This window comes from Sesamum indicum, linkage group LG5 (assembly GCF_000512975.1).
Source record: "Sesamum indicum cultivar Zhongzhi No. 13 linkage group LG5, S_indicum_v1.0, whole genome shotgun sequence".
NCBI classification, from domain to species: Eukaryota; Viridiplantae; Streptophyta; class Magnoliopsida; order Lamiales; family Pedaliaceae; genus Sesamum; species Sesamum indicum.
Genome location: NC_026149.1, coordinates 8,892,999 through 8,905,894, shown reverse-complemented (window position 1 = coordinate 8,905,894; position 12,896 = coordinate 8,892,999). Strand labels below are relative to the sequence as shown.

The 12,896-nt window shown below is 35.1% G+C and overlaps 1 protein-coding gene across 1 annotated transcript; it reads right to left on the bottom strand.

Moving 5' to 3' along the window:
• On the bottom strand, positions 12,057–12,494 carry LOC105162329. The gene has a single exon (XM_011080337.1). It carries the CDS (start codon positions 12,492–12,494, stop codon positions 12,057–12,059), a length of 438 nt encoding a protein of 145 aa, XP_011078639.1.

The window sequence follows — 12,896 nt, the reverse complement described above, 5'->3', positions numbered from 1 at the left end:
ATATATAAGAACGTTAAAATAATGCATAATAACTTTAATTGTTCAAGCTACCAACATACGTAACAACAGCAAAAAAAATCCAACCATTACAGAAATCAAAATTTGATTTCTTCGACGTAATTTTTGAATTTCTTCTTCTTGCAAATTCAATCGGCGCAACAAACCGGGAATTATTATGGTAGCTCTTACGCACATTGGTGGATCAAACCACATAAAAAATCCGCATCCACCTCTACCTCTCCTCGAAGAACAAGTATAAAACCTTCTACCTAGGTTGTCATTTGTCCACGAGGTTCTCAAATGAGCAGCTTTCTGACAATAGCATTCAATATTTGAAAATTTTTGAGATGTTTGTGACATCTTTTGGCCTATGAAAAAAAGATGAGAATGTAGTGTGGTGTTTGTGGGTTTGTTTGGATATATATATAGCAAAAAAATGTGTCTTTGGCGCCATTATTTTCCTCCTAACACTGTACATAAGCATTGCAGTCTGTTTTCAGGCCAATCTTGCAACAGACTAACGGCACGTGATTGTTTCCGTCAGTTTTTAATGGCGCGGGACTAAAAGTGTTAAAAAATTAGGGTTTTGAGACTATAAGTGTTGAGCACCTAAAGCGCAGGACCGAAAGTGAGAAGGGCCCTATCTAATGGGACCAAAAGTGAAATTTTGCTGAATCGTAATACAACCAAAAGACACATCTAAATTAGACTTCAGTTTATAAAGGAATTAGTGTTGGATAGAGTTATTTGCAATGACTTTGTGGGAATAAAGGACAATGTGGCTGATCTTTTGACGAAAATATTAAATTTGTCACTAGCACAAAAATTCAGACTGGGGACGTGACTAAAAACCTATCACTGCTATATCTGTGATAGCAACTCAACCTTCTAAGTGGAGATCCAACAAAAAAGGTTCAATGTGGTATTCACAAGTCATAGGATATGTCAAAGCACCAATATAGACTAATACTTTGTATCTTGAGTTTATCCCCTGTAACTCCGGAAGGTGCTCATACTGCAAGTATAGTAAGAGTTTGTCTCTGAATAAGGTCAAGTCTTTTAGACGAGGTGCTAGTAGTTTATCCTTGGAGATGCCTAACTAAATGAATGCAGTTGTTTGACCGCAACTAAAGAATTGGGTTATTCCTGAAAGCATTCACGAGCAGGATCCACATTTGGCTTAAAGTGTCAACCTTAAAGATCAGCACAAAGTCGATGATTTGTTATTACTGACAGACGCTGTTACAATCACGGGCTCAAATTCAAGGCTTAGTTTCATTTGACCCGGTGATAGCTGGCATAAGATAACATACATAGTAGTTCAAACCAGAAGGTACCATTGTTGAAAGCAAGTTATGGAAGTTTGAGTGAAATATATGAGTTTGTGGCAAATTGTTGTAATTGGTATAATTAGTTGCTAATTTGTAATAACAAAGAAATCTAAAATATGAATGCAAGTACATGATTATATCCATAAGTTAGATAAAGTTAAAATTGAGAAAAAAATAGTGTAGTTCAAGTTTCTTAAGGTTTTTTAGTGTCTTTCGAGGTGTTTTTCGTTATAGTGCAATACCAATAGAATGGAACCATCTTATCTTGAAAGAGTTGCGTAGTACTGGGGGTGCACGTAGAAAATGGGACTTATAAATTTTTCAAGGCAAACAAAAGTAATTCTGTGCTTTGGTTGGTAATTTAACTCAAACTAGGAGTTGTTACGACACAACGCTCTTGTAAGTTTCCTCTTCACTTTTCAGTAAAACAACATAGCTAACTGTTTACTTGTTTGTTCCAATGTGTTTGATTTGCCAATCTTGGTTTCAAGCTGTCATTATTAAATCTGATTGGTTTTCAAAACGATACTACAAATTATTGACTGAATACTCACTTTTTCCAACACAAGTAAACGAGATGTAATTTAACATATAAACATTATTCGAATTTAATCATGTTTGTTTGTGTTTTTAGTTTTGGTTTTCAATGAAAAATATGTATTTTTAATTTTGTATAGGTTTTTATTTAAATGTTACTAAGATTGATTAGTTAATGAAATTAAGATTTATATTCAACTTTTGTATAATGAGATTACATATAAACAAGCATAATTCACTTTAGTTACTGTTTCAAAAATTGAAAACTAAAAATAAAAATGCAAACAAATTATATTGCGAAGAAAAAAATTAAAGCAGCATAAATTAGGAAATTGACCACCGGCTATATGAATATATATAAGGATAAATATATTAAGAAAACTAATTTAATTAGTTAATTAAATTATCCATATATAAATCTTTTGTCAATAGGAATTATCTTTGTGGAATTGTAAATTATCCGGTGTTCATAAAATTATGATAATTCTAATTAAATATTAATTACCTTAAACTCTCTATAGTAACATAAACATTTCATTTGCACCCATTACATCAAAAAATATCAGTTTGTAAAAACTAGTAATTTAGTTGAATGAATTGTAGTAAATAAAATATTTTTTATGTACTCTTACTATTTTTTATTTAATTTTTTATGAATCGAGAATATAATTATTTAAATAATAAAATAAATATGAAAACACAAAACTATTTAGATAGATTAATAGTATTATTATGAAAATAAAATTAAAATTGTAGTCTTGATATTCTTTTGGGTGTTTTTTATCTTGATAGAGTGAAATTATCATCCTAATAAGATTTATCTTGAAATAATATGATAATCATCTTATTTGATTTTGAAAAATGTACCAAGAAAACTCAATGTGCACACATATATAGATATATCCTAAAAATAAACTTTTGAATAATTGTTCTACAGTTTCTTATGTTTATAAATTTCTGAGAGTATGTTACCAAATTACATAATTCATTCATTCAGTTTTTGAGTGTTTTTGAAAATTATTTTTCTATTTAAATGATTATATTTTTAAATACAAAAAATTCAAAGATTTATTTATTTGAAATTTGAAATTGATAATTTCAAATATTTCGATCCCGAATGCAAACTTAATTAATATCAGAGAAATATGTGTAAAAATTATAACTCATTTATAATTTTCTCATATTAATACAAAGTGCAAAACTAAGCATATTAAAGACATCAAGACATACACGCATTTATCTTTCTCTATCTATCTAACCAATTGTTAAAAAACTACAATGGACAATTCATATAATTATATCTCATAAAGTGATTTTGCATATAATAAATAATTATGTGCACACAGATATAAAATCACACAGGCACATAATTATAAATCAAATTAATCTTAAGCAGCAGAAGTATTTCGATCGACGTATTTGGATCTGCCACTGCAACTGAGAGTAAAAAAAAATTAAGTAGAATTTAACATCGGTTGTATATTTCAATACGAAAAATATAATTATTCTGAATTTCCAACTTCAGAAAATCTTTCAATGGAGTAACACTTGAAAAAGATTGTTACATAAGAAGGATTCTCACAACTAAATCCAACAAATGAACTCTTTGAAATTATGCTTATTCTGTGATGGAACTCTCGAGCTCCTTGAGGCTAGCAGTTGTCTCTTCTCCAATTCTAGCCAATCTCCCATTTGTATTTTAAGCGAGTTTATTGAATTCTTCCATTTCCTAATTTACATGGTCGTTCAAAGACGCAAATCCTAAGAAAATAGTTGTCTGCTTCAGTTCCGACACCAACTTGAGCAACAAGTTAGCAGCCTGAATCTATTATTTGCGAGTTGAAACATGTAGTAATGACAAAAAAATAGTTAGTGATTTGGTAGCTTGATACATCAGAATCTCAAAGGTGAAATGAAAGCATGCTTATTCGGCCTTTTCAGTTTCTGGCTTTCAATGAATGCTAATAGCATAGCTACACTAATAGACAGGGCATATGCTTCGACATTTTCATTTTAATGAAGTATTGTGGGTTTTTGTGTATGCATGTGAATCTCTCACCATTCTAGCAGCACACATCTCCATCATGAAAGACTTTTGTGAATTTCCGACCAGTGGAATATTGACCAAGAACAATATAACTCCCATCAATTTTTTTTATTATAGAGAACGTAAACCAATAGCCATTAAATACAATCAAATATCAAAGATACTTTAAGCAATAATATGATGCATTCTAGGAATAAAGAAGACTTAAGATATCATCTTCCCAGGACTGGCTAATCTATGTGGGACGCCAAAGTCAGAAATAGGGAAAGTTTCATTTTTCATTTACATTCAATTTTCATAACATCTAAACATAAGTAAAAGAATAGCTCAGATGTACAACAATCAATGATATAAAAGTCCGAAAGAGATAAGAGTATCCAAACAAACAACAAATTGATGCTCGTTACGAACTTCTTGTCATGCCTACAATTGCAAAGGGGATAAAAGAAAATGTCCATATGACAAAGAGAATGGCATGTGAAAAGTTGATATGCAGTATCAACAGCAACAAGATAGTACTCAAAAGGAGGCAATACTTGGCTAAATTACGTAATGATTCCAAACAAAAATAGAAAAAGTCTATACCCATCGTAGTAAGCAATTACACTCAGAACACTTGCTCTAGCTCAAATGCATTTCATGCACTAATTTGCTATAGAAGCTTCTCATGTGAATTCAAACACGATGAGTAAATAAAGTGGATGGTACTCATTCAGTGCACAATTGATAATTGTTAGATTTGCAAAATCAACCTATTCTAAGATCAAATCAACGAACATCAATAAATCTAGTCTAAATTTAGCTTTCCGTTCATGTTAACTTAGACTTTCAAGAATTTCAAAACAGTGAAAAGTCAAAACATTAAGACCGTGTTTACCAGCTGGGACTAATGCAGATATCTGCCTTAGTCCCAGCTAGTAGCGTGTTTACTTACCAAATGGGAGGCCCGCTAAAATTAGCTGAGGCACGATTTTCTCCCGAATTGTGCAGGTCACTACAATCCCCCATTGGCACCCTGGATACAAATCCCGACCGCCTGGTTCATCTCTTTCCATGGTTGTGTTTGACAATAATGCCCCCGATTTTCGAATGTGAAATGTCCGACTTCGCCCTCTGCACCTACCAAATTAATTCCACTATTTTAACATTTATTTTCTGATCGACTTCTTCCTCTGTTTAAAGAGAGGCATGAAATGCTTGCAGACACCACTTCCCATTGTGGTTAGGTGATTTTTTCTTCACCAAGACATAGGTCTTGGTGACATTGTTCTTCAATTTTATCTTATTCCTCAATAGCTTCATATTTTCCTCCACTTAGCTGGTATAGAAACTAATGTTAGGTAAATTGTATGTTATTTAGTTTTGAAAACTCCCTTACTGGAGACATCACTAACATTGTTTTCTCAGATTTGCTTCACATTGAGGGGTGTCTTCATTGACAAATTGAGAAGGCGTCTAGATCTGAAGCTCAGGTATGCTAGATTCCTTTGTTAATTTATTTCATGATTGGTGCACCCTTTTTAGTTGTTTTGTACTCTAGTGTGTAATGTAGCAAAATGTGGTGTGCTGCCTTTTTTTTTTGGGGTTTGAACTCTGGTCCATCTTTGTCGCTATTAAAATTTTCCTTCTTACACAGTTGTTTTATGTTTATACCCCATATCTATAATAAATATTAAATTGTGACAACATATGTTGTTGGTATTTACTATTTACTGCAGATTTCAGTAATAATACAACCTTGTTATGTGTTTGGAAAATGTGGATAATCAAAATGTCAAATGTGGTTGCTCTTATATCTTGCAATAGTGCAAAATTTTTCAGTGTGGCCAACTGTTTTTGTGCTATTTAGGATGAGGTCAATTGAAAGAGTTACATTGGCTTTAATAGTTTTACAGCATGTTATGGACGAGTTTGCAGTTGCTCTGACTATATTTACTTCTATAATAAATTACCTCACCTCCCATAACTGTACTCACCATCGGTCTCGGTATTGGAGTTACACGATCAATAGTAACATACCTGACCAGGTTCGACACATGGCTACATTCTATTTCTAATGAGTCTTGCTTGCGTAACCTACATATGGACCATAACGCCTTTGGACGATTTTGCTATCTACTTGAATATTCTAGAGTTGTTTCGTCAACAAAACATCTTACAATATCGGAGCAAGTCGCGATATTCCTTAGTGTGGTGGCCCATTACAAAAAGAATTGTGTGGTGAAGCATGATTTCTTACGTTTTGGCCGCATGATCAGCAAATATTTACATTGTGTATTGAAGCAATAGTTAAGTTGTACAATGTTTTGCTAGCGCAGCCAACTCCAATTACAAAGGACTGCATGGACCCCCGCTGGCAATGGTTTAAGGTACTACTAGTAAAATACTTTTCTTTAATGCTTACGATAGAGTGTAATATGCTACTGTGTTATGAGATCTGCTGATTGTTTTTCACTATAATTTATTATTGGAATCCATACGATAGGGATGTCTCGGTGCTTTAGATGGCATGTTCATTGATGTTCGAGTTCCGGAGCATGAAAAGGGATGCTACCGGACACGCAAAGGACAAGTGGCCATGAACGTACTTGGGGTGTGCAACCCCAATATGCAATTCATATATGTCCTTACCGGTTGGAAGGGGAGCACAACATATAGTCATATTTTGCATGATGCAGTCCAAAGACCTAGTGGTCTAAGAGTTCCTGCAGGTATGCCACTTTTCCATACATGCTTTCATGTTGTGTATATTACTCAAAAGGGACATTACTGATTTCAAGTAATCATGACAATGTAACCTACTCTCAAACCTCGTGTAGGCAATTACTACTTATGTGACAACGGGTATGTGAATGTGAAAAGCTTCTTGACTCCATACAACGGTGTTCTCTACCATTTACGAGAATGGAACAATGGTTGTGGATGACCGCAAAATCATCAGGAGTTGTTCAACCTCAAGCACTCATCTGCGCGTAACATCATTGAGAGAACGTTTGGTCTACTTAAAGTTAGTTGGGGTATTTCACGAAGTCAGACATTCTACCCCATCAAGATGCGGAATAGGATAATCTTGGCCTGTTGCATGTTACAATTTTTTAAGGAATGAAATGCCTGATGATCCGTTAGAAAATGAGCTACCAAGTCATGGTGAAGGTGGGGCCGATGCTGAGTATGACTGTATCTCAACTATTGACAACAACCCATCATGGGCGAGTTGGACCGCATTGGCTACATCGATGTACAATGAGTGGAATAATTATCGATGATATTATTTTGATTTTATCAACACAATGCCTGAACTCCTAGCTTATGTTCATAAGTGAAATGATACGTGTGAGATGTTGTATTTTGTTAGTTAATTGTAGTCACTGTACTCTGCCAACACTTTTTACTCGAAATTTTGTGAAGATAGTCTGGGAATGGGTGTGGTCTCATGTTTTAGAATTAATGGTGATAATTCTATCAATGTTGACTTCCGAGTGTTGGAGATGATATTAATCTGCTTCCATTTATACAGTTCTTTTAAATTTATTTTTGGGTTTGTACCTGCATATTATTTCCATTGTCTACCGATTGTGTTTCACGGTCAATTATACATTTTTATTTAGGTAATTAACCATAATATTGATATTTGTTGCAGGTTTTACCCAAAAAAACCAAAGCTAAAGTCCCAGGTAAGATGGATCTTGGACCTGATGAAGGGAGCAGTAGACAACATTGGTGAGGAGAGAACAAAGAAAGGCCTTTCAATCGCCGAACGTGAATGATTAAGGAAGAGGAATGTCTTCTAGCTGGACTTAAGTATCTGGTTGTAACAGGATGGAAATGTATAATGGTTTTAGGAATGGTTATCTAGTGCAATTGGAGGCTCATATGGCTAGGAATTTTCCACAATTTGATATTAAAAATCGAACCACATATTACCTCTAAATTGCACGTTTGGAAGAAGCATTACTTGTAAAAATGCGCACAGCGGAAACATTGGAAGATAATTTCATAGAGTTTGGAGAATTTGAAAGAAGAAATTGAAGCAGAGCTTCTGTATATTTGAATATTGATTCTAACGTTCTGCCTTAAAGAAGAAGACCCCTTCTTCTTTTATACTTCTGTATATTTGAATATTGATTCTAACGTTCTGCCTTAAAGAAGAAGACCCCTTCTTCTTTTATAAACAGCGAGCACCAACTAACGATAACTCGCACTTGTTACTAATAGAAACGCTAAAGCAACTAATAATGAAAAGAACACGATAATGGAAGAAATATACAACTTAAGAAACATGTTCAAAGATAAAAGCGCGAGCTGAAAATGCGACCAAGGCTAGTCTCCTTCTTCCTCTTGTTACTCTGTACTCTGTTCAATAGCAGCTGCAACGGACCAGCTGCAGATCATGCATTTCAGCACTCCCTCCTCAAGTTGAGCTTGTCAAGACGTTGACAAGATTTAACTTGGACACCAAATACATAAATCTTGCACCTGTTAGAATCTTAGTGAAGAGATTTGCAGGTTGTTCCTTTGATGCAATGTGCTTTGGCGTAATAAATCCTTCTTTGTACATATCCCTTACTAGATGGCAGTCAATTTCAATGTGTTTGGTCCTTTCATGGAAGACTAGATTGGCAGTAATGTATAAGACCGCTTGGTTATCACAATAGAAGGGAATAGGAGTCTGGACATCAACCTTCAAATCCTTGAGCAAGCTGTGAATCCATATAAGTTCACAAGTGGTTGATCCCATGCTCCTGTATTCAGCTTCTGCAGTAGACCGTGAGACAGTAGTCTGCTTCTTAGTTTTCCAAGATATCAAGCTCCCTCCTAGAAATATGCAATAACCTGTGAGAGATTTCCTAGTCCCCTTGCAAGTAGCCCAGTCTGCATCACAATATGCTTCCAAAGTGAAGCTGTTGTTAGAATTGAAGTGTAGCGCTCTGTGTAGTGTCCCTTTCAGATACTTGATTAAGTGTAAGGCTGCTTCCCAATGATCTTGACATGGAGACTGCATAAACTGACTTAGCTGTTGGGTGGCATGACAGATATCTGGCTTTGTAAAACCAAGATACAGCAGCCTACCCAACAACCTTCTATACGGTTCAGGATTGCTAAGTTGTTGTCCTGAAGCAGCCTTGACTTGTAGGCCAGTTGGTAAGGGGGTGTTGGTAGCTTTGCATTGTGTCAGCCCTGCATCTGCTATAATGTCCCTCACATATTTGCTTTGGGTGACAATCATCCCTTCATTGGACCTGCCAATTTCTAATCCAAGGAAAAATCTGGCTTTTCCCAGATTCTTTATAGTAAACAGATTATGCAATTTAATCTTAAAATCAGCTATGGTATGTTCACAAGGGCCTGCAATTAATACATCATCTACATAAACAAGAAGACAAAAGAAACCAGCATCAGTGTGGATAGTAAACAAGCAATGATCAACCTTTGACTGTGTGAATCCTATCCTTTCCAACTATTTTGTAAATTCTAGGTTCCATTACCTAGAAGCTTGTTTAAGGCCATACATGGATCTCTTTAATAAAACCATGTGAAAAGGCATTATTAATGTCCAATTGATGTAAAAACCAGTGTTGTTTACAGATAACAACAAGAAAAGTTCTGATAGTCACTGCTTTTGCAACAGGTGAAAAGCTATCATTGTAATCAATCCCTTCAATTTCGTTATATCCCTTTGCAACAAGTCTAGCCTTACACCTATCCAAATTACCATCAGGTTTTAGCTTTAATTTGTATATCCATTTGCTGCCTATAGCCTTTTTACCTTCAGGAAGTTCAGTGATATCCCAAGTGTCATTATCGTCTAAGGCTTTAATCTCAGATTCCATAGCTTCTACCCATTCCTTCCTCTTCACAGCTTCAGTATAGTTTCTAGGTTCACTAGGCAAATTGACAACAACACTCATGCATCTATTCATGTTGTTTTGAAGTGTGACAGTAAGAATGTCATTGTTTTCCTTTTCACAGGCACATGCATAATCTTGCAGTTTGGTAGGTCCAACAATATGTCTTCTAGATCTCCTTAGATTCACGTTTTTAGAAATTTGTTCAGATTCTTGTGGATCAATATCAGAAGTGTGTTCTTCTACAGTTTCAATATTAGGCTATAAACTAGAGTCTTGATCATCTTGATCCTCTATAATGCTAGTATTAGGTTGATTGTAAGTCTGATTATCAGAAAAGTTAATAGGATCACTATATTCATTGACATAAGGAAATATGGTTTCTTTGAAAATAACATCTCTAGATGTGAAGATGATTTTCTTATTAATGTCATAAACTCTATAACCTTTTTGATTATTAGCATAGCTTAGGAAGATACATTTAGTAGCTCTACTATCAAATTTAGACTTATGAGGCAAAGTGTTAGTGGCAAAACATAAACAACCAAAAACTCTAAAATATGAATAATTCACTGGCTTTCCCATTAAAACCTCATAAGGTGTTTTCCATTTAAGAACAGGTGTGGGAATTCTATTTATGATGTATGTAGATGTAAGTATAGCTTCAGATCAGAACATTCTAGGTAAATTAGCTTGAAATAACAGAGATCTAGCAACTTCTAATAGGTGCTTGTGTTTTCTTTCTACAATGCCATTTTGTTGTGGGGTGTATGTGCATGTAGTTTGATGGAATATGCCTTCTTCTTTAAAAAAGTTCTGGCATTGTTCATTTAAAAATTCCAGACCATTATCAGTTCTTATCCTTTTAATCTTCTTGTCAAACTGAGTCCAAATCATTTTATGAAAGTCCTTTAATAAGCCAAAAGTTTGTGATTTTTGTTGCATTAAGAAAGTCCAAGTACATCTACTATGATCATCTACAATGGTCAACATGTACATACAATTAGAAAGGGAGTACTGATTGTAAGGTCCCCACAAATCTACATGTATAAGATCAAAAACTGAAGATGAATAAGAGTTGCTAATAGTGAAAGGCAGTCTATGCTGCTTAGCTTGTGGACATATCTCACAATTAGAATTTTTGTTTGTATCTTTATCAATTAATCCTGTATTGATCAATACATCATGAGAAAGATGCCCTAACCTCCTAGGCCATATCTCAGGTTCTATTCTAGAGGCTATAAAACCAGTATTTCTGAAATCTGTAATCACATCTTCTATGAAGCTTTTGTCAAAGGATTATGTCTTGATGATATACAGATTTCCTACTAGGCATGCTATCCCAATGATCTGTCTAGTCTTGTGGTCCTGCATGATACAGTGGGATTTAGAAAATTTAAATCTAACAGAAGAACAATTGCAAAGTTTACTAACAGACAGTAAATTGAATTTAAGATCAGGCACATGCAGAGTGTTCTCCAACAGTATTCTTTCAGTAAGTTTAACATTCCCAGAGCTCTTGATCAAATGTTTACTACCATCAGCTAAGTGTATATAAGTGTTTTGAGCATGAGGTTTAACATAGTCAAACAGGGAATGGTTATTACACATGTGGGCTGTTGCCCTACTATCAACAATCCAACAATCAGTATTTCTCATACTTAAAAGGTTGTATTCAAGATTCTTACCAGAAAATTCATACTTGTCTGTATGTATGCTTCCAGAACCTTGAGACTTTAATTCCTCAAAGAGTTTATGGAATTCTGACCTTATTAAATTGGACATGGCCCTTTCATCAAAAGTGTTGTTGGCTCTTTCATTTTCAGTGTTTATGGCACCAGCTAATCTGTTGGTAATCCCTTGGTTGGTTTTCTTTTGCTCTTGAAACGGTTTGTACCATTCAGGATATCCAATGGTGTCAAAGCAGCCCTCCTTCTGATGTCCAGTCTTCCCACAGTGCTTATAAACCAAGATTTCTTGTCCACTGGATTTCCTCTTTTCTGAAAATTTCTAGGATTGTCTTGTTTCTTGAAAGCTTGCATAGCCATGTTGGGAGTTGTTTGTGGCTGTCCGAAATTAACTTCCCTTTGTTTTTCTACATTGAGTACCATGGAATAGGCTTTGTTGATATCTGGCTTTGGATCCATCACCAAGATTTGGGCTCTCACGCTGTCATATGCCTCATTCAATCCCATGAGGAATTGAATGAGTTGGTCATTTTCTTTATTGCAGATTCAGCTGAGGCTCCACAGGTGCAATTTCCACAGGTGCAGCTGGGTGTGGGAGTGATGCAGGTCAATTCATCCACAACTTCATAAGTTTGGCAAGGTATGCAGACAGAGATAATGTTCCTTGAACGGTAGCACCCAACTCCTTTTTGAGCTGGTATTCCATTGGCCCATTACTTTGGCCATATCTGTTTTCTAATTCCTTCCATAGCGCCGTCGATGTGTTTGTGTACATAAAGCAATCTGCTAATTCCCTTTTGATGGAATTCAGGATCCATGAAGCAACCATTGAGTCCGTCCTTATCCATTGCTCAAACTCCTTGGCGTTCTTTTCTGGTTTTTGATTTTCTCCGTTGATGAAGGAGAGTTTCGTTTTTGCCGTCAATGCCAACTTTACGGAGCGACTCCATGAAAGGAAGTTCGTTCCATCAAATAATGTGGTGACCAGGCTTATTCCTGGATTGTCTCCCGGTTGTAGCCTCAAGATATCAGGATCTTCAGCCATTCTTGAAGTCAGTGTATTTCTTGATTATCAAGAACTAATAGTCGACGATTTCTTTAGCGGAAGGGATATCAGAGACCATCAATTGATGGCTCTGATACCATGTAAAAATGTGCACAGCGGAAACATTGGAAGATAATTTCACAGAGTTTGGAGAATTTGAAAGAAGAAATTGAAGTAGAGCTTCTGTATATTTGAATATTGATTCTAACGTTCTGCCTTAAAGAAGAAGACCCCTTCTTCTTTTATAAACAACGAGCACCAACTAACTACAACTAACGATAACTCGCACTTGTTACCAATAGAAACGCTAAAGCAACTAATAATGAAAAGAACACGATAATGGAAGAAATATACAACTTAAAGAAACGTGTTCAAAGATAAAAGCGCGAGCTGAAAATGCAA